This window comes from Lotus japonicus, chromosome 4 (assembly GCF_012489685.1).
Source record: "Lotus japonicus ecotype B-129 chromosome 4, LjGifu_v1.2".
NCBI classification, from domain to species: Eukaryota; Viridiplantae; Streptophyta; class Magnoliopsida; order Fabales; family Fabaceae; genus Lotus; species Lotus japonicus.
Genome location: NC_080044.1, coordinates 78413735 through 78437179, shown reverse-complemented (window position 1 = coordinate 78437179; position 23445 = coordinate 78413735). Strand labels below are relative to the sequence as shown.

Sequence of the window (23445 nt, the reverse complement as noted above, 5' to 3'; positions counted from 1 at the left end):
TTTTTTTGCCTCTCCCTTTAAAAAATCTATAATTTGGTGCACGATTAACTATAAAGCCATAAGTTCAAAAAATAAAAAACTATGTGTAGTTGGTTTTTCTTGTTAAGTTTTCCGGAGAAGGAAAAAAAAAAACTATATAGCCATGACTTGAATCAAATCTATAATTTAGCATGGTAAGTGTCAGTAGACACTTATTAATTAAATTAATTATATAGTTACCGGTATTAATTTTTAATATATTTTTAAGCACATTTAAAAGAGTGGTTTGAGCGCAAAAAAAAGTGTTTTGACCGGCCCAAAATTATTATTAGGTTGAATATTGTCATAGTCATGTCAGAAGGCTCACAATTAGGTGAACATTTTATTGTGCGTCTAAGATGACCAAAGTGAGATTTATCTCGTCCAACGGTCGATCGAGCAAAAGCAGAGTCTGCATGATGAAACACTTAAAAGGCTGCCCAGTTTTGGTCATACACTCGAAAGTAATCATGCTATGGTTTCATAACTCTCTCCTAACTCCATTAGGGGATGAGATGAGTTTTCAACTTAATTCACCCATTGCTTTATCATTAACAAAGAATTATCAAAAGCTTTTCACACTTTAGAAAAGTGAAAGTAAGGAAAGAACAAGTAGTCGTGTAACTTCTTTACGAAATTTTACAAGGAAGCTACCTCAATCGTAAAATTGAACAAAAAAACCAAGCTCCATCTACTCTATGAAACGATTCGAGTGAGAGCACTATTTCGCACTTCTTTGGAAAAGTAATGCATAGCGTGCTTTTATAAAAAAGATAAAAATAAAGATAAAAGTGAGATGTATATAAATCTATGTTCAAGCATGATAATCACTCTCCTTATATTCAAGTTCAAATATCACAATTATAAATACGGATTCTCTCCTACAACATACTATCTCTTTTTGAAACTTACAATATACTATGAATGAGAATAATTATTTGTTGACACCTCATTTTTTAGGTGGAATGAGGTGGAGGAGGAGAGAGATAGGAAGAAATGAAAAAAGTAAGAGAGAGAAAGTATAAGATGTGATAAATGATAAGAGGAGAGAGATAGAGATAAAAATAGGTGAAAATGAAGTGTATAAAAAAGAAGGTGTGTATATATCATTGCTGATATACTATCTCTTTTGCACTAAAATGTATGTTGACAAAAATAATTGAAAGCATATAGTATTACTACTACTCAATAGAACTATAGAAAACAAAGAGACAAGTTGGTGAAGACGATCCAAATTTCCACAATAGCACTATATGAATATGTGGTCAAACAATCTCTCTGGGTCAATAAATGACCATATGTTTTACTCGTTGGCAAACTAGTGAACAATATTTTTGGTCCAAAATCTCATTTCATTGCATTTTCCTCTTATCTCAATTTTTTTATTTAATTCACGAAAAAAACAACAACTATATACTTTATAGTTTCTTCCATGTGATTCGAACCAGTCCCTTCGCATCAACACGCATTTTTCGATTTTTCCTCCAAAATTCAGCTCCACCGTCACCGCCACCATGAACCCGCCTGAGTTTCCCTCCGGCGGAACCTCAACGCCGTCTCCGAAGAAAGATGTCCAGCTCCAAGGGCCACGCCCGCCGCCTCTTAGAGTCAGCAAAGAGTCTCACAAGATCCGCAAGCCGCCGCTTCCTCCCGGCGCCTACCACCAACCGACGGCGGACCCATCCCAGCACCGGCAGCCGATGATAATCTACTCCGTCTCCCCCAAAGTCCTCCACGTTGACGTCGACGACTTCATGAACGTAGTCCAGCGCCTCACCGGACCCTCCACCGGCGACAACGAAAACGCTCCCCCATCCGGTGGCGATATCTCGCCAGCGGCGAGACTCGCGTCCATCGAGAAAACAAGCCCGTCGGAGAGGGAAAGAGCTCAAAGTCAAAGCGGAAATGATGATGACTTGACGTGGTTGTTAGAAGGAGTGGAAATGGGTCAGTTCCACGGTGTGTTATCGCCGGCGCCGGCGACACTTCCGCCGATTCCGTCGGGGTTTTTCTCACCTGTGGCGGACACGCAAACGACGTCGTATTGGCAGGACATGAGTCCGTATTGGTCTGCGAACAGCTTCGTGGTGAGTCCGTCGGGTTTGCTTTCAGCCGCCGTGGTTTCTCCGCTGCCGTCGCCGAATCTCTTCAATATCTTTGACTAATATTGTTTTTTTTTTTGGGGGCTTGGCTTTAATTGATGATTGGTTTAGGATGGTGGAAAATTCAACATTCACTGACTTTTGAAACATAAGTTTTGTAACTATATTGAAGGCCCATCAATGTGTTTGGTCAGAACTGGCTCCATTTATTTATTAGTCACGGTTTGCTCATGTTGATTGGACTTTATTACTTATTTCTCATTTGCCTTCAGCTCCCAAAAACTTGGGTTTCAAAATGGATGAATGTCACTAACAATAAGGGCATAACCACAAGATAGTTGAATTACTTAAGCATTTAGTTCAGAGATCGATCTCATACTGTGCGTATAAAAAACATTTGTTTGCAGAGAAATCTACTCACTTAACTTGGCCTTCAAGCCTCAAGAGATTAGTCTTATAACTATCGGCAGTAAAATATTTTGCCAAATCCAAAAAGAATGGACGAATGTCTTAAGATATTTGAAAGTGTATTCTTTTTCATATATTTGAAGTCCATTTGTCAATTTACATATATCAAATATCCTTACACTTTCATGTTCTATTTAAATATTTTGGAGCTTACCATAAATAAGATATATAACACATTTAATATTTTGATTGGTGGATTTTAAGTAGAAGAAGATTTACAATAACTTTGAAGGGCTAAATTTGCTGAAAAAATGAATAAGAGTACTAATGTCACACATAAACTATAGTAAATAGACTAAAATTACAATGAATTCTTTTCAATACTATTTCTATGCTTCAAGGGAAACAAAGTGCTACTTGAATGATGTTTAATAAAATTAAACAAGCAATTCTAGGATAAGATTATATACAGATTTTGAATCAGAACAGCAGCACCCTTGAAGTACATCAAAAACCAACCACCAATTGCAAAGTAATGTACCTAGTATTCTTGGCATCCTCAGCTGGAAGATTATATAGGAAAGAATCATTTAGTAATTGGACTTCAAATATTTTCACGTTCTTGACACGGTGGAATTCCATGTTCCCCCAATCAAAGTGCCAACCTTTTCGCCTTTAATTGCTTTCTCAATGTTACCTGGTTTGTTTAGATTGAAGACAACAACTGCACCACAAGGGAAGGGCAGGGTTAGCTTATAAGGATAAGTTGCTTCAGTTTTTTATATAGGGAGACAATTAATTGGATACCAATATGAGTAAATTCAACTATTAAACAAAAGAATAGTTCATATAAACGTTTGTCTGCAAGACTTACCAGGAATGTTATTTTCCTGGCATAAAGTTATGGCAGTCAAGTCCATCACCGATAGATCTTTTGTAATTACTTCCTGATATGTTAGTGTGTCAAGAAGACGTGCTTCTGGATTACGCTTTGGATCGTCATCAAACACTCCATCGACATTTGTTGCTTTGAGTACAACTTCTGCGTTAACTGAATAAAGGATAAAATAAAAATAAGTAATAGTAGTGAACTTCATTTCGTATACTGATGCAATAACAAATTTAGCACAAACATAATAAATGAGAGGAGCTGATTCTCCAATTTATAAATGGTTTTTGAAAAATTTACATCATTTGTCAAGAAGTGAGAATGAAAACAATATGAACAAAGCCATCAATGATAAAACTGGCAAAACTTACTTTCAGCACATCGGAGCGCTGCTGCGGTGTCTGTGGTAAAGAACGGATTTCCAGTTCCAGCAGCAAAAATGACAACCCTTCCTTTTTCCAAATGCCTCACAGCCCTTCGGCGTATATATGGTTCTGCAACCTCAGACATGCGAAATGCAGTCTGCACCCTAGTTGGAATGCCAATACTCTCCATTGTTGCTTGAAGATATATAGCATTCATGACGGTTGCCAACATCCTAGGGGATAATTAACCACAATTAGTAAAATCCAGGAAACTGTCTCTCATAATATGCATTTTAAGTAACAGAGCACAGTGGATTGATTACAAAAGTGTAATTTTAAGTGAAGAACTAGCCCATCAGAGCTCTAAAAGACAAACATCGACATACATGCAAAAAAGCCCTGACAGAAAATCAACGGTAATCTTAATTAAGAAAGATTAAGGGAAATACCCAATATAATCTGCCGATGAACGGTCTAGACCGCCACTTCCAGCCCAAGAAGCTCCACGGAAAATATTACCTCCACCAACTACAAGTGCAACCTGAAAAATCAGCCAAATAATTTCAATTCAAAGCTTGAAAACTAGCAAAAAAGTTTGAATTGTTTCAAGCCAAACGGCCGAAAATCAGTGTTGTCAATGGCGGATGGCGGACTATGGCTGAGAGCTAAAAACCCGCCATATTTGACGAATAATGATGGTGGATGGCGGACTCTAGCAGATTATGGCGGGATATCGGTCATGGCGGAAAGCCAATAACCCGGCATGAGAATCCGCCACGGCGGATATTTGATACACTGCCTAAAATGGAATGATAGTATGAAACTATGAATGCTCCCAAAATTAATGCTGACCACAAAAAAAATCTATGTAGTACTCTGTACTCCCCTAAAGGTTACTTCGCAAAACAAAGCAACAACAATAACTACAAAACCACTGCACATTTTACGCAATCAATTAGCTAATTGATATCAAACAGCTTGAGTGTGTAGCAAAAAAATTACTACAATTAATGAAATCAGAAGGTATCAGTGTAAAAAAAATTGGGTAGTGACCTCAACGCCAAGGCGAGTGACAGATGCTACCTCCCTTGCAATGGCCATAGTTACCTGCATATAACATATATAAGAGGGTCACACTCAGTCACACACAAATGTTTTTTCAATATAAGAGTGTGAATGAGAGATGAATACTGGGTTGCAAACCTTAGGGTCAATATTCTCATTCTGGGATTGATCTCCTTTAAGTGCTTCTCCACTGACCTTGAGCAAAACCCTTCGCCATTTGTATGGAGCCTTGCTGGACTCATTCACTGACAGTCCAAACGGAGACATGGATGCAAATTCAGGTTTCCTGTGTGAAACATTTCAACAAACAGTTAATGGGTGACTGAAATTCATGGTCAACAGCGACATATAAAGAGAGAGAGTTGGAGGAGGAACCTGAAATTGAAGGAGTCAGGGGAAGAACTGAAGTCGGAGTAACAAGAGCGGATGGCGAGGTTGGAGGAGGAGGAGGAGGAGGGTGAATTGGTAGGAAGTGTCCATGTAGAAGAAGGTTTTGAAGAGAAGAGAGATGAAGAAGAAGAAGAAAGAGAAGAGAAAGAGAGGATAGGGGTGGAGATTGCCATGACAGTGAAAGGTGCTACCGCAAAACCCTCTTTCTCTTGAGAGGTTTTTCGCTCTGCTTTGTGAATTTGTGTTGGGGAGGTTGCCGCTAAAGATAATTTTCTTTTTCTTATTTATGTCCCTATCAAAGAGTAATAAATTATAGTAGAGAAAATCAGAAAATTAACAAGATAAATTTATGAGGGGCATACATTACCTTTTTAGTTAATTGGGTTAAAAGAACAGAAGATAAATTTAGAAAAATCCTCTTCACTTGACTGGATTGCTCATTTAAAAAAAAAAAGACTGGATTGGTCAAAAAGTAATATCACAAAAGAAAAAATTGTACTCTAAAATTACTTTTTTCACACCCAATAATTTTTTTTGAAAATAATATTTTGTAAAATAAATTTCAATAAAAAATATTATTTACTCACTTTTTCAACCCTAAATCTTATATAGGATTTTGCTTTAGTTTTTTGTTGTTCCCCGAATTGGATTTTCCAAATATATTATAAGAATAATTTAAGGGAAAAAATCATTTAAAGTAATAGTAATTTTGGGTAGTATGGCCGGGCTCTGGCTGAAAACAAAAACAAAAACAAACTTAAAAATAGAAAGGATAAATATAGAATAAAAGTAATCTCTTTTTTTATTCTCTTTAGTTTTTAACGAATAGTTCAGTCCTAGTATGTGCGGGCGGAAGTCCAGAGAGGCTAGGCAAGAAGGCCCATATGGTGGTGTTATCTAACTTCTCTTGGGTCAAATATATGGTGTATTCTTATAAGCACAAAAATAAGGAAGAAAGATAGGATGTCATGGATATTTAAGTCATGGGTTTGCAATTTCAAAAAAATAAGTCATGGGTTTGGTTTGATGTAAAAGCTAATTATGGTGAATTTATGGGGTCAATGTTCTTATTTGTTTCTGCATTTGTTGTTTTTAGATTTGCTCTTTTTTTATGGGCTGACATGTAATGCAGTGTGTCATATATGAAGCATTGTAATATTGCTATGATGGAATTTATGTTGTCATACTCTTAATACATGAAGTGTAGTTTGACATCACATGCATGGTTGTGACTTGTGAGTGAAGAGTAATCTCTATTATACAGGGGGCCGAAATTATTTTTTTTCCAGAGATCAAGTGTAAAATAATTGCAGAATATAGGTATTCATATGAGTAAGATACCAATAATTTTCATGATTATAATTATAATCATTTATGGTTGCTAAAAGTCTACAAAGCAAAAGGAATACACGAAGTGGCGGTTGCTCAATTCAATAATTAGGGAGGATTGGGTTGCTCAAGGGTGGAGGATTACGCGTGGGCAATACAATTCTTTTGCTTGCATTACCATGATCCATAACTGATAACTCATCATCAACTACTATTTTGGTTAATGATAGGATCATAGTCACAATCATGGTTGTTTGACATTTACTCTATTTGAGTATATAGAAGCAAAACCAGGAGGTAAGCATGCGGCCTCAGATATTAAGTGAACAATACAATTATGAAAACAATTATACTTGCACGTATATACGACTATCTCATAATTTTATATCTTACCGGGCACCTAATTATTTATTATAAGGAATATATTATAACATTTGTGTTATTTTAAATTTATATGTAGCTATTGTCGTGTGAGTCGGTTGAGAAAATAATGTAGTGATTCCCTGAATAAATGATTACTTGAGGAATAAACTGTGTTTCTCAATGTAGGTTCTTAAGACACTCTAAAAAACTCTTAATGATATTGTCATTGAAAAGTTAGTGACAAGGTAGTTGAATGTAATTAAGGTAATGACAAAAAACGGCTAATAAATAACTAAAACAACTAAATGATAAAGCGTAAAACTTTAAATCAAAGCCGAAAAGAATATATAAATAATTGAAATAAAAAAATAAAAAAATAAGGAAAATAAATAGAGAACTACGAAAATAACTCTCTTTATTTATAGAAAGACTTCAGCTAAATATAACTATTTACTCAAACACCTAACCACTATCTCACATCTTCAATCCAACGTAGGGGCCACTACTGTCGTGCGTGTCATTACCCTCTTATTCCTAATTAGTTTGGAAGACTAATTCATCTTATATGTACCCACTAACTCATCATAACAACTACTACTATTGTGAAGGAGATAATTCATAGTCAATATCACTAACCCTAGATTTTGAGGATATTCTAAAAATATCGTCCCTTTTAAACCTAAGTTATCGTTCTCCATATATCTCGTCCAAATACATGATTCTCCTTCAAGCGGCTAATTTGTCCCACCAAACCTACAGTTGATTTTTGTGCCTCGCCTAGTATCCCAACGACTATCTATGCCACGACTAACGCGTCTTTTCATCTTACCTTTATAGTTGTTACAATAGCTCTCGAATCAATGACTCATCTTCCGTGATCATTTTGACTGACAAGAACAAGAAAGCCCGAGACTTTAATGGAGCAACCAATGCGTCTCAAGCCAAAATGTAGATTCCCTTCAACATGTCACGTCATCAATACTCAGTAGGCCCTCACACTCAGAAACATATTGAATTCTCATTCATGATGAGGGAGTTCATAGTTGCGGAGCACCATCGCCTCCCAATGACTCATGTTGGTTTCTCTTAAATGATGGAAATTATAATGAATATCTCTTTTAATTTATATTTTTCATAAAAATATTATTTGTAAAAACATCTACTACTATACTATCTTAAAATTCTAGAAAGAAAAAGGTGGTCATATGAAATTGTAATTGGTTATGAGAACAAGATATAAGAATTCATTATATTGAAGAATCTTCAGGTTATTCGATGAGTGCTCATATGAATTCATATACTTTCGCATCATAAGACTCGGGATGGTCTAACCGGTCCTGCCATTCACATTCAATTTGTTCCATATATAGAACTTTCTCATTCAATAAAGTACTTCAATGTTTGAAGTAAAATTTTCTGGCATTTTAAATCCTTCAAGGATTTTGATATTTTCAACCCATAGTTTATCGTTACATCAATTAGATGTAAATAAAGTCCTTCAAGACTTTCAAATTAATAAGGAATATGTGTACATGACAGTTGTGTCACAAGATGAGTATTACATCTCATAATTTCCTTTAACTCATATCAATCGCATGGAAAAACATAATAGGTTTGACATCTTTACATGTCTGGATTACTATTGATCCAAGCAATATCTAACAATAGTGTTTATATTGCTCCTTATTTTCTATACTATGATACCAATTTAGGGGAAGATAAAGGGAGCAGAAAGCTAATGTGAGATTCTAACTCACACTTCAATTCTCAACATTTTTTCCCTAAGTGTGAGTCACAATCATATTATTATGCTCCCCCTCAACAAACTATTAGCAATTGCACTGCAATTCGCTTCATCACTGTGTCAATAGGACATGTCGTCTGACCACCACATTGTGTCAAGAAGACTTTCAATATGAGGAGTCATTATCATGGCTAATACCATTTATAGGATTGCAACCGCATCTGGGGTTGTTTCTTGAAAAAAGTATAAGATTATTGATCAATGGATCTTTTCAAGAGTGTCAATGATCCCTTTTAAGATATTTCTTTGAAATTTCATAGGCTTCTTCTAGAGAGCCACAACAAAAGTTTCATTTCATGAAACAATACCATATATGTCATTGGATGTCCTTCAGGGACATTTAACCATGCGTTGATCTAAATGATCACAACTTTTGTCATGTTTGTTGAAATATTCACTTCAGGGAATATCTCAATCATTCCTTAATATAGCTACTTCTGTAGCTTACTTGATAGACACATATCTTTCAATCAACTTGATCATTTATAATGATAACGATATAGTTCTTCAGGAAACATAATGTATTGACAAAAGACTTTAAGGTCTTCTTCTTTTGTTCATTTCAAACAGCTAAGTTTGTTTAAATATTCTTTTATCATACAAGAAGGAAGTCCAAATACATGTAAATAAATTTGTTTGTCATAAATAACGAAAATAATTTCTATAACAAACTCATAGAACTATTCATAAATATACTCTCTTCATGATCTCATAAATATTTACACATTAAAAAAAAGTCCTTTAAGATTTAATAAAGATTTATGTACTAATGAAAATATACTTACATCCACATAAAAATGTTTCTACATGTATTCAAAATCAATAATTACCTTTCAATTATAACATTTTTTTTTCGAAAATGACAAAACCAATCTTCAGATTTGGTTTTTCTTTTTATTTTTTCACTATCATGACTAAATAAAGAATCATTTATAATAAAAGTAGATAAATTTAAAATTTTACAGATATCTATATATCTTTGGGAAGAGAATATTTAAAAAAAAAAAACTTAATTATGTAAGATTTAATCAATCAATTATCTAACATTTATGTAACATTAAAATAAAATTAAAGATAGAAGTATTTTATTGTGTTACGTGATTATTTTGTTTCAAATGTTATGTGGATATATCTAAATAAAAAAAATAATCACTTCAAATTAATCAATTAATGTAAAATGATTTACATGATAAACAATATATAAAGTGATCAATTCATGTAACCAAAAAAAATTGATCAATTCAAGATATATCTTATCACTCTTTTCTTTATTTCTTCCACTTTTAATAGCAAGATTCAATAATATTCCATGAACGGAAGAAGAATGATCAAATCAACTAAATAATATGTATAGAGTAATTTCTCTCATACATTCAAGTATCCAATAAATCTATTGAGATTTAATATTCATACAAATTTTTAGTTCTTCATGAACTATTCTTTGTGTATTCATGCTATGGTACTTCTAGACTCATAGCTCAAAGAGAATATATCTCAATACAATACAATTCGGATATGATCTTCAGGAATAATATTTAAAAAAAATTCTACTCCCTCCGGTCCTATTTATAAGCATGAAAGAGAAGAAAAACCTTGGTCCTTTTTATAAGAACCAAATGAAAGTTTGAGCTATATTAATTAATTTTTTCCAATGATGCCCTTATTAATTCTAACTTGTAAAATGTGTCTCATTAATTATTCTCTCTCTTTCCCACTTTCCAACACTAATAACAAAGGGTAATTTTGGAAGTTTATTTTGATTTAAGACAAATTTAATGCATTTTATCTAGTTTAACTACATTTCTTAAATTATGTGAATTTTTTTTTGTTGCTTATAAATAGGACCGGAGGGAGTACTACGGTACTTCTTGACTCGTAGGTTATGAATCTTTATGATCCATATTTTAGACAATCAACTACGGTACTTCCAGACTCATAGGTTATGAATTTTCAGGATTCATATTTATTTTCTCAAAATAATTCAACTACAGTACTTCTGGACTGTAAGCCTATGAATCTTCTTGATTCTATGAATCTTCTTGATTCATTCAAAATAATTCAATTACAGTACTTCTGGACTGTAAGGCTATGGATCTTTTTGATTCATGCAAAATAATTCAATTACAGTGCTTCTGGACTGTAAGGATATGAATCTTCGGGATTCATATTTATTACTATGGTACTTATTGATTCATAGATAAATGATTTGAAGAAGAAGAAGAAGAAGGAAGAAGAAGAAGAAAAAAAAATTATAACCTTCCACTTACTCTGGAAGTGATACTTACTCTTTCACTTATGAATTATGGAGAGACTATCATGCTGATAACGTATTATGAATAAAGAGTAAGCAAGTAAATAAGAGAGGAGAATAGAGGAACAAGAGATAGAGAAATAGTGTGATCAGGATACTCTGCTAGGTGCACACTCCCTTGTATTTATATTATTAGGTTTGGAGTGTTGAACAAGTATACATGCGGGTCTGGTCCATGGACTCTTAACTCTGATTGGCATCCATATATTTCATAAAAAAAAAAAATTTTAAAATTTTAATAAGGAATGTACTGTTTTAATGTCAGAGTTACTCTCCATAAAACGTTTTAAACTATCACGTGATTTGTCCACGCTTACCCAAACATGGTACCCCATGGAATAATCACACGTCGTTACCCAAAAAGCACTCAATTTGCAGCATCCCCCACCAATTACCCTTGTCCTTGTGATTACCTCCCTTACCCATGATCCAATACTTAGTACACTACACAGAAATTGATACAAATTACACTAACCATAAAAAGCAGTGAGTACACATGAAAAAGAAAAAAGAGAGAGATAGTGCTTAGGGAACCAACCTTTTCCCCTGATATTGCTGCTACTTGCACTTGCACCCAATAATCCACCTCAACCACATTCTTCACACGCATGACAATCCAATACACAACAAACAGTTCTTGAATCATGTTTATTTGTTTGTTTGTTTAATAAATCTAACCTCATAGGATGTCATGTGATGAAAGAAAACCGTCCTTTTCTGAAGATTATGGATTAGTTAATTAAATTTCACCAAATCGGATCAAGTAGTGGTGGACATTGTTTGGGACCCTGGAAATAACTTTTCCAATTTCTCATGTAGTAATGCAGTGGTCAAACCTCTCTCTCCACTCTTTTCAACAAGTTTCTTTTTCCATTGGGATTCCCATCTTTTTCGTCACTTTCTTTACAAACAAACAATACTTAATGGAAAGAGAAACATCGCATGATTACAGTCAGCACAAAAGCAAAGCAAACCCATTTCAGCATTTTGCGGCACCCACTTTCTCTGATACATTGTTTTGCTTAATTATATGTTGTTGGATTACTAATTAAACACACAAATACAATTCATTTCCATTTTCTTCTCTTCTTCTCATGCCTGCACAATTCCGGAATCTCGGTGTATTATTCAATTCAATAATGGAAATTGCATGTTCAATGTATTCACTCAACATGTTTCATTAGTTATAGAAACTCTGCTTTTGTTAATAGTCACAGCACTAATTGCCTTATCTATAAAGTTACAAATTTGTAGCTAAAATAGCTTAAAAGTTCGTAGTGATCATGGGACGAGTATCATCTCTTCAAAATTCGTTCATCACTTCATCTTCATTTCAACTTAAAATGAGAGAAAGGAGAAATGGTGACCTAGTAAAAGTGATTTATTTATATTTAGATTTTTCATGTAAAAGTGATTGAAGTTGTAATATTGTAGATAGCTTCTAACTTTGTTCTTCCTTTTATTTTGTGTATCTGAAAATAAAACAGAGCCATCTTAATAGATTAGTGCATGTTCAATTTCGCATTAGAGTTCACTCTTATATCTCAAAACACAAACGGAAAAACTAGAAACTGCTACATCGAGATTAACTAGACTCGAGAAACTGAATTTCAACGTCGAATTTAACGGAAATCGAAGCAATGACTTGAAAAATAAACATGAATAATTTGGCAGATGCAGTGCCAAATTTTGCATAGAGTGAGATGAAACACAGTGTAACCAAATGAATCATCTTCTTTTTTCCTTCTTGTATTTACTAACAAAACTTTCCTTTGATTTACAAATGGTATGAAAATTTCATCAAAAGGGCATAATATGTGTAGTTTTGGTATCATAAGAAGAAAGGCATGACTTAGAATTAACCCTGAAGATCTTAAGCAAATCCACAGACATTTGTCGAACTTGCGGTGAGCAATTGCTCTGCATCAGAAGCAGAATCTTCGTCAAACCATTCGCCTTCGTAACCGCTTCTTGCGCCTTCTGATCCCGGAACAGATAACACACACTCCACAGCGTCGTCACCGCGTGCTCCGTCGCAACCGTCGACACCTTCAAAACCTTGTTCACTATCGCCGCCACGCATAGCGCATCCTCGCATATCTCGGCCCTCCCTTCCCTCGTCGACGACACCGTTTCCAGAAGCTTCAGCACCTTCTCCGCCGATGACACGCTCAAATTCGACGCTGAGAGGAGGCTTGACAGCGCCTTCACACCTCCGAGGTGGATTAGCCTCACCTTGTTCCTCTTCGGCGTCGAGATTGCGATTAAGCACGACAGAGCGCTCTCGATTAGGTTCAGATCGTTCTCCGGCGTAATCAGTTTGAGCAATTCCGATACTACGCCTTCCTTTGCCGCTATCAACAGCTTCGATTCAGCGTCCACTGCGATGGATGTGAAAACCCTAGCCGATGCGATTTTGGAATCAGAGCTTCCTTTTTGCAGAACGAGAAGCACCGAGTCTATGCTCTGGCTCTGCAGCACCGAGTTTCTCAACTCCTCACTTTTCTCCTTCTTACTGAGAATCAAATCCAACGCCTGAACAACCAATTCGAGAAACTCCACGTTCCGTTGCACTCCGCCATTGTCATTGACGAGGAAACTGACCAGCACCGGCGCGAAACCTTCTGTTCCGGCGAGGAAATCGCGATTCTGTTCGGAATCTTTGGCGTAACGCACGATTTCAGCAAGCGAGTCGAGGCGAGTTTGTTCGCCGGTCTTGAACTCGGTGATGGCGGAGAGGACCTGGTTTCTGGAGAGGACGGACTCGGTGGAGGTTGGGGACTCGGGTGAGTCGACTCGGTGACGGACCGAGTCAGCCCAGATCTGGATGAGCCTGTGCAAGGTGCGGTTGGGGACGATTTCCTTGCTGTGGAGGACTTGCATGGTGGCCGGGCAGGTGTTGTGGCCGTTGTCGAGCCAGCGTTGGATGCTGGAACGGTCGTAGGTAACTCCGGTGCAGAGGCTTACCGGGGATTTCATGACGTCGAGTGATATAGGACACCGGAATAAGCTGGGAGCCGTGATGTATAGATCGTCTCTAACCATGGTGTCGCCGTAACAGAAAATCACAGAGAAAAGTGAAAGAAAATAAATGGTGAGGTGAAGAATCAGAGAGAAAGAGAGGCAGGAGTTGGAGCGGACAAGAGAAAGGGGTGTTTAAAGCACAGAGAGAAATAGAGAGTCAAAGGTACGGTGACGTCAGATGCTCACTTTTTAGTTTTTATTTTCGCACTGAACTGAATATATCTTTTTGGATTATTATTTATTTAAATCGATGTGAATAATATTTATTTTAAATTAAAAAAATTAGGTGTGGGATGGTACCTCAGTCTAAGACCAAGAAAGCGGCTCGACTAAAAAAATACATTAGTGAAGACATCACTCTAAGAGGACTCTCGTGTTTAAACTTGCGCCAGGTCATATATGAGATTATGTCATGCTCGACTCGACTCTATGTAACGCATTGTGTGTTGGAGGTGAATATAATATTCTTGGTTTGGTTGCGTGATGTGGTCTTTGGTCAAAGAGAGAGTGGTGGTTACTTTATTTGGTGGTGGTGTGAGGTGAGGGGGGTGCTGGGGATATTGGGGGGGGGAGGAGATGATGGGCGTAGGATCCACCGGCAGAGGAGAATGGAGGGGTGGGATGAGACGTACGTGTGGGACGGGGGAGGGAATAATTGCGTATGATGAGGAAGAGAGCGTGGGGTGGAAGAGTGGGGACAAATAGAGGAAGCAACTTAATTAGTTTTAGCTTTGGTGGGGTCCGAAAATGGTTCGATCGTCGGGATGATTACATCATCCGTAAGTTGGGGGAGTCCAGTCCAACCGTGGACAAAGACAAGCAGCTACGACCTGTAACCTGCAAGTGGGGTTAGGGTCCTTTAAGTTCGCAGTTCAGTGTTACCCGTTACTTTAATGTAGTATATGCATGTGTGTTTAATTATACACTTTATAGTTTATACCAAAAAATAAAAATAAGATTTTTATCAGCTGAATAATACGAAATTAGTTTCTGTATTTCTATTTTCATCTGGAAAAGAGGGAGAATGATCAAAATAAAATAGATTTTAAATAAATTAAATTTGATATGAAAAATTCACTGGGACAATCTTCATCTGACTCAAAATTCCACGTGGAGTGGTGATTGGATAAAAAATATGTCACATGTGTGTTTTGATGTCATGAGTCCTTATTTTAGATAAAAGTTTTGGAGGACCAAAAACTATGCAATTTTTTCCATGGTTCAATTTAGGTCCACCCCAATATGTGAGGAACTAATCACATTTTTAATATTAGTTTACTATATAAATAAATATTAAAATATGAACTAAAATTAATTGAGATGCAAGTTGCTTAGTTGTATTTCTCCTTACTCTCAACAAAGAGGTTCTAGGATCAACATATTACTAGTGCACTTTTTAAAATCGTTTGACCACATTGACCCAAGTTGTGGTTTGGTTCAACCATTCGAGTCTTTACCGCTCGATCCGATTTTGACTAGTGTATATTAATTCTAATTAGATCAACTACATAATTAATCAAAATTATTGACCGAACATGTTAGGTGGCCGCTTTTGGACACAGTTGGTTCGACCAACTAGTTCGAGCCAATTAAAAGTGCTTTGTTGACTCCAAATGTTGTTTTTTTCCTTCGGGGAGCAATCACCATGAAGTCACCACCATGGAGTTTATTTGATCTTCAATTACCATTGATGCAATTTACTTGTCCCTTTTGTGTTTTGGTTTATGTCTTTGCAATTTTAACATCCATGCATGAGTGGGGAAAGGGAAGAAGGGCATAGGTGGCGGGGGGACAAGGTGGTGGATTGGAGCGGGTTCAAAGGGAAAAAGGTGTGGAGTGTGAAGGGGAGCGACGCAAAAAGAAGGGAGAATGAGTTATAGTGCAACGCGGGAAAAAAAGTAAGATGTGAACTACTTCACATTATTTAGTTTTTCAACTTATCTCACAATAAACACCTTATTTTTTTCACCAAGAGATGAGTGAAAAGTTTTATAGTGGACCAACATGAGTTTTCCTTCTTATTTCTATTTTCTCTTGAATTAAATTGGAGAGAAGTTATTGGTGTTGTTTTCAATGATCACTTGATCCAGTTTTCTTTCTTCTATTCAACATGATGAAAGTGAAAAAACATGGGTAAAAAATGGAATTAACTAGTTACTACAAGCCAGCTAGTGTAGTAGCCATAGATAGCATGTGCAGTGTTATGAAGCGTCAGAAGTTGTGTGTACAAAAACAAAAAAAACAGTACATTAAATTATGTGGAAAAAAAACCCAAAACACGGGTTTGCATGAAAACGACACAAGGGTGAAGCGCGTGGCTTCGACGCTTTATGAAATTCAATGTGTGGGATTGAGACTTGTCATGTGATCTTTGACCAAACGTTCAACCTACGTTTGATTTTGTATTATATCTATCTAAATGTATTAATAAAGAAGTTAAAATTAGAGAGTGTTTGATTTAAATTCTCAAACGTGTATCTCACTTTCAAACGTTAGAGTCTCAAATGTGAATCTCCATCGTTATGAAGATGTTTGAGAACCAATTTTGAAAACAATTCTACAAGGTTGATCTGAATCTGATAGAATTGACTTGAAGTAGGTTCTCCATCTAGTTGATCCGATTTTATATATTTGTATTATAATTCAGTTATGAAAATCAATTATGAGCAAATGTATCTAAACACAATTCACGTCACTTCAACTCACGTTACGAAATCCAATTTTGCTAATGGTTATTCATCAAACACACACTAAATTAGTAAATCTGAAAGATACACATGTTCAACATCATTGAGTTTGATGAAAATCTAAACGCACACATGAATTCCAGGCGATATCCCATTTGGTTTCCATATTAATCCCGAAAAGAATGTACTAAAAAGTCTAACCGGATGCAGATGCACCATACGGCACTGCCTATTACTTCCAAGTCAAATTGGGGAAGCTTTCAATTTCAACGCTCATCCTCTTATCAATTTCCACACTCCCGCAATTGAATTCTTTGTTAATTTACATAATCACTTTGTTCTAAAATTCTAGAAATGGGTTCATAATTCCTTTATAACAACTTAACGAAGAGTTTTTTTTAATAAATAATACAAGTCTAGTGGAGTATAATAGATTTTCGTATCTGAAAGTTATTGATTTAATTTCTAAATCGTCCATTTGAGGTAAGGAGTGTGAGCTGTTTGAGTTCTGAAGCTTTCACTACCTTTAGCCCAAGCATCATACCCACCGTAATTGTTCCATCACCAAAAAAATTCCCCACAAGTTGAAATTTCTGCATCCCTCGTTTTAAATTACATTATCACTTGTCTCACTTTGGTATGCTTTATCTGTATTATTTGCTTGGTACATAATATTTCAATTTATTAATCAATCACACTGTTATATTCTATTGTTATTGTTGTTTTGTATCATATATCTCGAGCTTATAACCAGTTCTAGTTTCTGAATTTTTAACCTTTAAATCCAACATTGAGATTGAAAAACTCAAGGATAATTATATTAAAACTGTTGGTTTCGGCGTATGTGGTGGGTGCAAGTTCTTGCTAGCTAGTCTTTCATTTGGGCGTAAAATAGGGTTTAAATTAAAGTCAATAACGTGGCTGGAGAGAAATTGAGGATGGCGACATGTTACCCAAATTAAACGTAAACTTTGACTATACACATGTAAAGTGATGACAAACAAGTGTGAGTTGTGGAAGATCATATGTATGAACTAGCTATATATATCAAGCTTAATTTGTCCAAGTTGACCGCCGCCTAATTTCAGGTAAACAAATGAAGACAGTTTCATAATCTTATTCACACAGGCTGCATGTGATTATTTTTAAACAGTCATTAAGCAGTCCCAATCATTCATGAGATTGATCAATATAGTGAACTCGAATTCATCGTAACAAAACGCTAAACTAGAGAAAAATGTGTAAAAAGCCTTAAGCCATGTCTTGAAGCTATTGGTAATTAATTAAGCAGTGTTTGTGAGACATGTTAAGACGAGTTTAACTTATCTTTCACCCGATCATAAACCCGACGAGATGCGGGTTCAATAGATTTACGGACGGTTTGGACTATTATGTACTATTTGAACCGAAAAGAACTAACCAATTTTTTTTATAAAAAAACTCCAATTGTAACCTTATTAGCAGCATTTTAATGATGTAAAAACTTATTCTGTGTAATATTTTTAAACCTGTAATTTTTTCACTAGAATGATTGATTACTATATTTAATTTTAACATAAGCATTTATGTCATTTCACACATATATTCATTTTTTGTTCTCCTTTCACTTTCACTTAAACCAAACAACATAATAAATCTGCTCCATTTTCTTTCTCTTTCTTTCCTAACCAAACAAAACCTTATGTTCATAAACTGGGGTTGAGTCCTTTACATCCCTGTTCCCTAAAATGATATGAAACAGATCAGAAATACATCGTGCAAGTCACAAAATGTTTGACACTTTCTATATACAGGCTGTATTTGTCGTGTAAGAACCAACTACTCGAGGAGGAGGAGTCCATGAATAATGTTGATGATATTTTCCAAGTTCTGTTTGTAGTTATCATTTTAAATTCAATTGTCACATACTTGACGGGGTGGTTAAGGGTGGTATGTTTTGTAGTTTTTTTCTTTCTTTTTCCAAAGGGGTTTATAGTTGTTATTCCTGAACAACGCACTCCTCTAATTTTTGCGTGGTAATTATGTTGGAAAATTTGGGTATGATAATCCTACATAACTTCGAAGAATCGTGTTCGTACACTTTTCGAACAAAGTATTTCGACCCTATTCTTGCCTGGGTACACGAAATCCTTGTTGGGATAATTCTTGAAGAACAATCTGTTTCTGGCAATAAAGAACAGATCAGGAATGTAGAGAGAATGTTTGTTTTGTTTTCCATCTGAAATCTGAGGCCAAATGACTCCTTATATTTGAGTTTGTTTTAGAAACTGAAAAACAGTTAATTCTAACAGTTTTCAAAATTAGGGGTCGTTTGGGAAAATTATAACTTTTCGAAAAATTCAAACGGGGCGCTGCCCCGCACCCAACCCCGTTTTGTATTTGCGGTCAATTATACGTTGGTTCAACGAGCGTGCACTCCGCACTACCCTAACTCGTTTCCGAGCTTAACGCGTAATCGCATCGGCCTATAGTAAATCACATTACTATTAAAATCCATTGATCCATTGATGACAAGTTATAAGTTAAATGCTCTACTTAGGTGATTATATTCATGGTGGGATGGTGTACCTGTTCACGATTTATAGCTTAGCCACCGTATTTGATGTCTAAAGTGAATACGAATAATACAATAAGTCATCTTTCATTTTATAGAGTAGTAAGTGGATTTGGACGTTGATACAAACAAACATAACATATTATACGGCTATACGAGCCGTCAAAGGGGTGGTAAATATACATAAACAGGATCAGGAATGAATCTATGTGTTAGATTGTGAGGGTAAGTGCCCTCACTTGATTTTGGATAATATCATTAGAAAAAAAAATTGAGCAGTAAAAATATGTGGTTTTGTATGACTTATTTGATAAAAAATGTCATCACTTGTGTTCTACATTCCTAAATGCCCTCACTTAAGTAGTAATGCTTTGTTTGGTAGAGAAGAGAGAGATAGAGAAGAGAGAGTAGAGAAGAAAGAAGTTGAGTAGAAAGAAAGAGGTGAGAAATAGAGTAGAGTTAGAAGTTGTTTGATATGATAAAAATAGAAGAGAGATTGAGAATAGAGAAAGTTACTTTTTATAAGGAAGGCTTAAATGCACTTTTGGACCACCAAGTTTATATTTTTTGCGATTGTTGACCCTGATCTTATTTTTCTACGAATGGAGACCCTAATCTTTCAAATTGTTGCACCGTTTACCCTTCCGTCCAAATCCGTCAAAAACTTGACGGAACCCACTTACCTGGCCTTCCGACGGAAGGGTAAACGGTGCAACGTTTTGAAAGATTAGGGTCTCCATTCAAACTAAAAATAAGATCAGGGTCAACAATCGCAAAAAATGTAAACTTGAGGGTCCAAAAGTGCATTTAAGCCATTTTTTTAAAATCTCCCTTTTATCCACATGGAAGGCCATATCAGCGTGTTCCGTCAAGTTTTTGACGGATTTGGACAGGAGGGTAAACGGTGCAGCGTTTTGAAAGAATAGGGTTCCCATTCGTAGAAAAAAAAGATAAGGGTTGACAATCGCAAAAAGTTAAAACATTAGAGTCCAAAAGCGCATTTAAGCCTATAAAGAATGACATCTTTACCCACAAATATATAAATATTTATATAATATGATAAAATGTGGTAGGGTTATATCTGGAAAGTAAATTAAAGCATTCACTCTTCTCCCATTTCTCTTCAAAAGTCGAAGACCCAAAAAAGGTGGGTGGACCCACCATAAAACTCTCTCCTCCTCCTTGTGTTAGTAAAACCAAACAAGAGAGGGAGTTTATCTCTTCCCTATCTTTTTCTCATGTATCTCTCTCTCCACAAAGTCTCCTTTAACAAACACAGCGTAAATGTATGTAATTATTGATGGTCTGTTTTGTAAAAAATGCTCTTATTTGTAATCTTTTGGGAAAAAAATGTTCACTTTTAATAGTGTATGTTTTTTTTTTCTTCTGAATTTATATGTATATTTTGCCCTCATCACAATACCAAATTTCTCGATCCGTCTCTGAACAGTATCATTTTGCCCACATATGAATGAGTTGTCAAATATAGGAGTCATCCGCAAAAAAAACACTCATCTAGCTTGGGTCAAATAAAGTGACTCGCCTAACTTTGGTGTTTCACAGGCGAGCCAAGGAATTGGGAAGCATTCAACCAGTCCATAAGTCCTCCAGAAGACATCATGTCCGAAATATGAGGGTCAAGTGCATCTTCGTAGCACGATGTTCTCAGTGCATCTTAACGTGATTTGGGAGTCCCTTCGTCAGTCTAGTACCCACAAAAGATACTCTGACTCTCAAGTCACATTATAGACTGGAGAGGGAATCTCAAAATTTAAGTAGAACTAAGTGCATCCCCAACCATAGCATTTATTAAAGTTTATACAATTCATTTCGAACATTCTTTAAAGTTCTATATAATGTCAATCACATCATCTATACCCTTTAGTAATTTTTTACTTCAACGCAATAACTCTTAAGATATTTTCTAGTAGATCATACAATCAACATCGCACTTTTACTTTATATTTTTTTTATCAACATCTCTAATACACCTCATAATGTTGCAGCTTTTTGCGTAAGACACATTGTCTTATGCAGATACTCATTTTTGCCTCCGTGACCACTTCATGATACTCTAACCTTGAGACACTCACATATGAGAGAGTCTTAACTCTTAGTATCATCACCGATAGAGTTGCTCTAATAATGGGTAACTTACATTAATTTATGGGACTGGGACGCCACATAAGATATAAAGTACCCATAAGTAATCGATGTACATCTTGTTTCAATGATGATATTTTATTTTACTTTGGTTGGATCTCAAAATACCTTCTACATTTATATTTTTTTTTTTCCACCTAATTTTAATTTAAATATTACTTCAATACACCATGATGTGAATGTTCCCGACTCGAACATGATTGCTTCTGAATGAGGATATTAGTCTTACACAAAAAATTACTTCGAAACATATAATTAAAATTCAACATGATTTATTTTTCAAATGGGCCCAAACAATGGAAAAAACACCAAAAAGCAGACAAAAAAGAGGAATAGGATAAAAAAAAGCGGCAGAAGAGCCCAACACTCGAAATGTTCAGTCAGCCAATTTTTGGTGTTGATACTTTGTGGCGGTTTAAACCGCAGCTATATGATTTGATGGATGTTTCCATTTAGGCTCACGCTGCAGCGGTTAAAAACGCCGCCTAATGATCTTTCCCTTCACAGCAGTAAATATATGGTTGGCCAACCGCCGCAGAATGTACGCACAACCGCCGCAGTTTGCCTGTTTTCTTATAGTGACAGATCTTATAGCTCTTTAGGCAGATATTAAATTCTTCTCAAACTCAATTGTCACCAGTCTAATCCTCATCAGTGAGGTCCCTTTCCTTGTGGTATTCCTATCTAGCCTTAGACATGTACTCCATCAGTAGAGTGTTTATGGCCTCTCTATCTTGCACGAAGTCACAACTAAGGGAAGGTTCTTCTCCTTCTTCTTCTGGATCCACTGCTCGGAATTTTACCTTCTCATTCCATAATTTGAATGTTACCAGTCTTACGTGGGCATCAATTAACGTCCAGCTAGTGTTGAGGAAGGTGTGTCCCAAGATGATAGGGACTTCAGTCCTCCTTCCCAGTACATATATAGCCTAAGGTAGACTGCATTATTTTCATGGAGAAAAGTTAATTCCATCATCCCATGACCTTGACAAGGACACCCATATATAATATTTCCGTAGTCAAGGCTACATATGTCACCAAAGTCAAATTTGAAATCCATTCCCATGCTACTGCATGATCATATATCTCGATGAGTAACTCATGAATTTTATAGCTCAGATTCTTTCAATTGAACATATGAACATGATAAATTGCAAGAAATTTATCAATGGTTTCATGGCTACCAAAAGTTTATGTTTTTTCATGATCTATATGATCACTTGCCAACCAGATGCTAACACAAACAGTCACGAGAGAATGAAACAAGCAACTAATTATAACACTACTCTGTCTCCTCATACAATAAAAATTGTTTGCATTTAATATGGTTTGTTTGTATCAACATTGACTATTGCAAAATTTGGATAATCTACTAGTCTATGTTGCTTTTGCATCCAACAAAATTGCCTACGAAAAAAGGTATGTAGCTTGCATGTGTCTATGTCTATGTCTTTCTCCTTTGTAGGCACAACACCTCTTTAATTGAAAAGAAGAGTAAAATGATGTATAGTGATTCATTCTCACTAGCCTTTTCTCCTTAGATTCAGTACGGTTTCCTTCACACATCCCAAATGTCTGGTCATAAGTGGGGTGGAATTTTGACCCTGGTTTGTAACAAGAGGGTGTCACAGTTTAGCACATAGATACATACCACAAATAAAAGAACCAAACCCCAATTCCCCTAAAAAAAACAGAAGCAAAGTTGAATTGAAAAAGGAGAAAGAAAAAGGAGAGAAATATCACAAGATATTTATATATTTCTCATAAGTTAAAAGAGCTTCCTTATTGATTTTAATACATAAGGAATATGTTATAAATAAAACCTACTAACACTGTGTTTGTTTCTATATATTTGTGAGAATGGAAAACTCAAGAAAGGAGAATGATTAGGAAATGTGAAGCTTAATAGCTTTGTGGAGTAAAAAATCGCTATAAATACCAAACTTTACCCCCTTATAAATAGTGAAAAGGAA

The 23445-nt window shown here is 35.6% G+C and overlaps 3 protein-coding genes across 3 annotated transcripts; 1 reads left to right on the top strand and 2 right to left on the bottom strand.

The window, feature by feature from the left end:
• The first annotated feature begins 1272 nt into the window (after positions 1-1272).
• On the top strand, positions 1273-2351 carry LOC130715983 (protein MKS1). Its single transcript, XM_057566160.1, has one exon. It carries the CDS (start codon positions 1533-1535, stop codon positions 2181-2183), a length of 651 nt encoding a protein of 216 aa, XP_057422143.1. The 5' UTR covers positions 1273-1532; the 3' UTR covers positions 2184-2351.
• Positions 2352-2846: 495 nt separating this feature from the next.
• LOC130715546 (uridylate kinase PUMPKIN, chloroplastic) lies at positions 2847-5498 on the bottom strand. Its single transcript, XM_057565663.1, has 7 exons — positions 5223-5498; positions 4986-5133; positions 4836-4889; positions 4232-4323; positions 3789-4015; positions 3403-3579; positions 2847-3252 (listed from the first exon to the last, which is right to left on the bottom strand). The coding sequence occupies exons 1-7, from the start codon at positions 5408-5410 to the stop codon at positions 3143-3145; spliced, it is 996 nt and encodes a 331-aa protein (XP_057421646.1). The 5' UTR covers positions 5411-5498; the 3' UTR covers positions 2847-3142.
• A 7262-nt stretch (positions 5499-12760) lies between these two features.
• Positions 12761-14233, bottom strand: LOC130714751 (U-box domain-containing protein 27-like). Its single transcript, XM_057564698.1, has one exon. The coding sequence runs from the start codon at positions 14087-14089 to the stop codon at positions 12845-12847; it is 1245 nt and encodes a 414-aa protein (XP_057420681.1). The 5' UTR covers positions 14090-14233; the 3' UTR covers positions 12761-12844.
• Between the last annotated feature and the right edge of the window lie 9212 nt (positions 14234-23445).

Bases quoted from the DNA above. Each gene is read 5' to 3' on its own strand.
- LOC130715983 (XM_057566160.1), top strand. From the start codon at position 1,533: ATGAACCCGCCTGAGTTTCCCTCCGGCGGAACCTCAACGCCGTCTCCG.
- LOC130715546 (XM_057565663.1), bottom strand. From the start codon at position 5,410: ATGGCAATCTCCACCCCTATCCTCTCTTTCTCTTCTCTTTCTTCTTCT. The intron at 4,890-4,985 runs GTTTGCAACCCA...TGTTATATGCAG, and splicing joins ATGAGAATATTGACCCTAAG to GTAACTATGGCCATTGCAAG. The intron at 3,580-3,788 runs GTAAGTTTTGCC...TCCTTTATTCAG, and splicing joins AGCGCTCCGATGTGCTGAAA to TTAACGCAGAAGTTGTACTC.
- LOC130714751 (XM_057564698.1), bottom strand. From the start codon at position 14,089: ATGGTTAGAGACGATCTATACATCACGGCTCCCAGCTTATTCCGGTGT.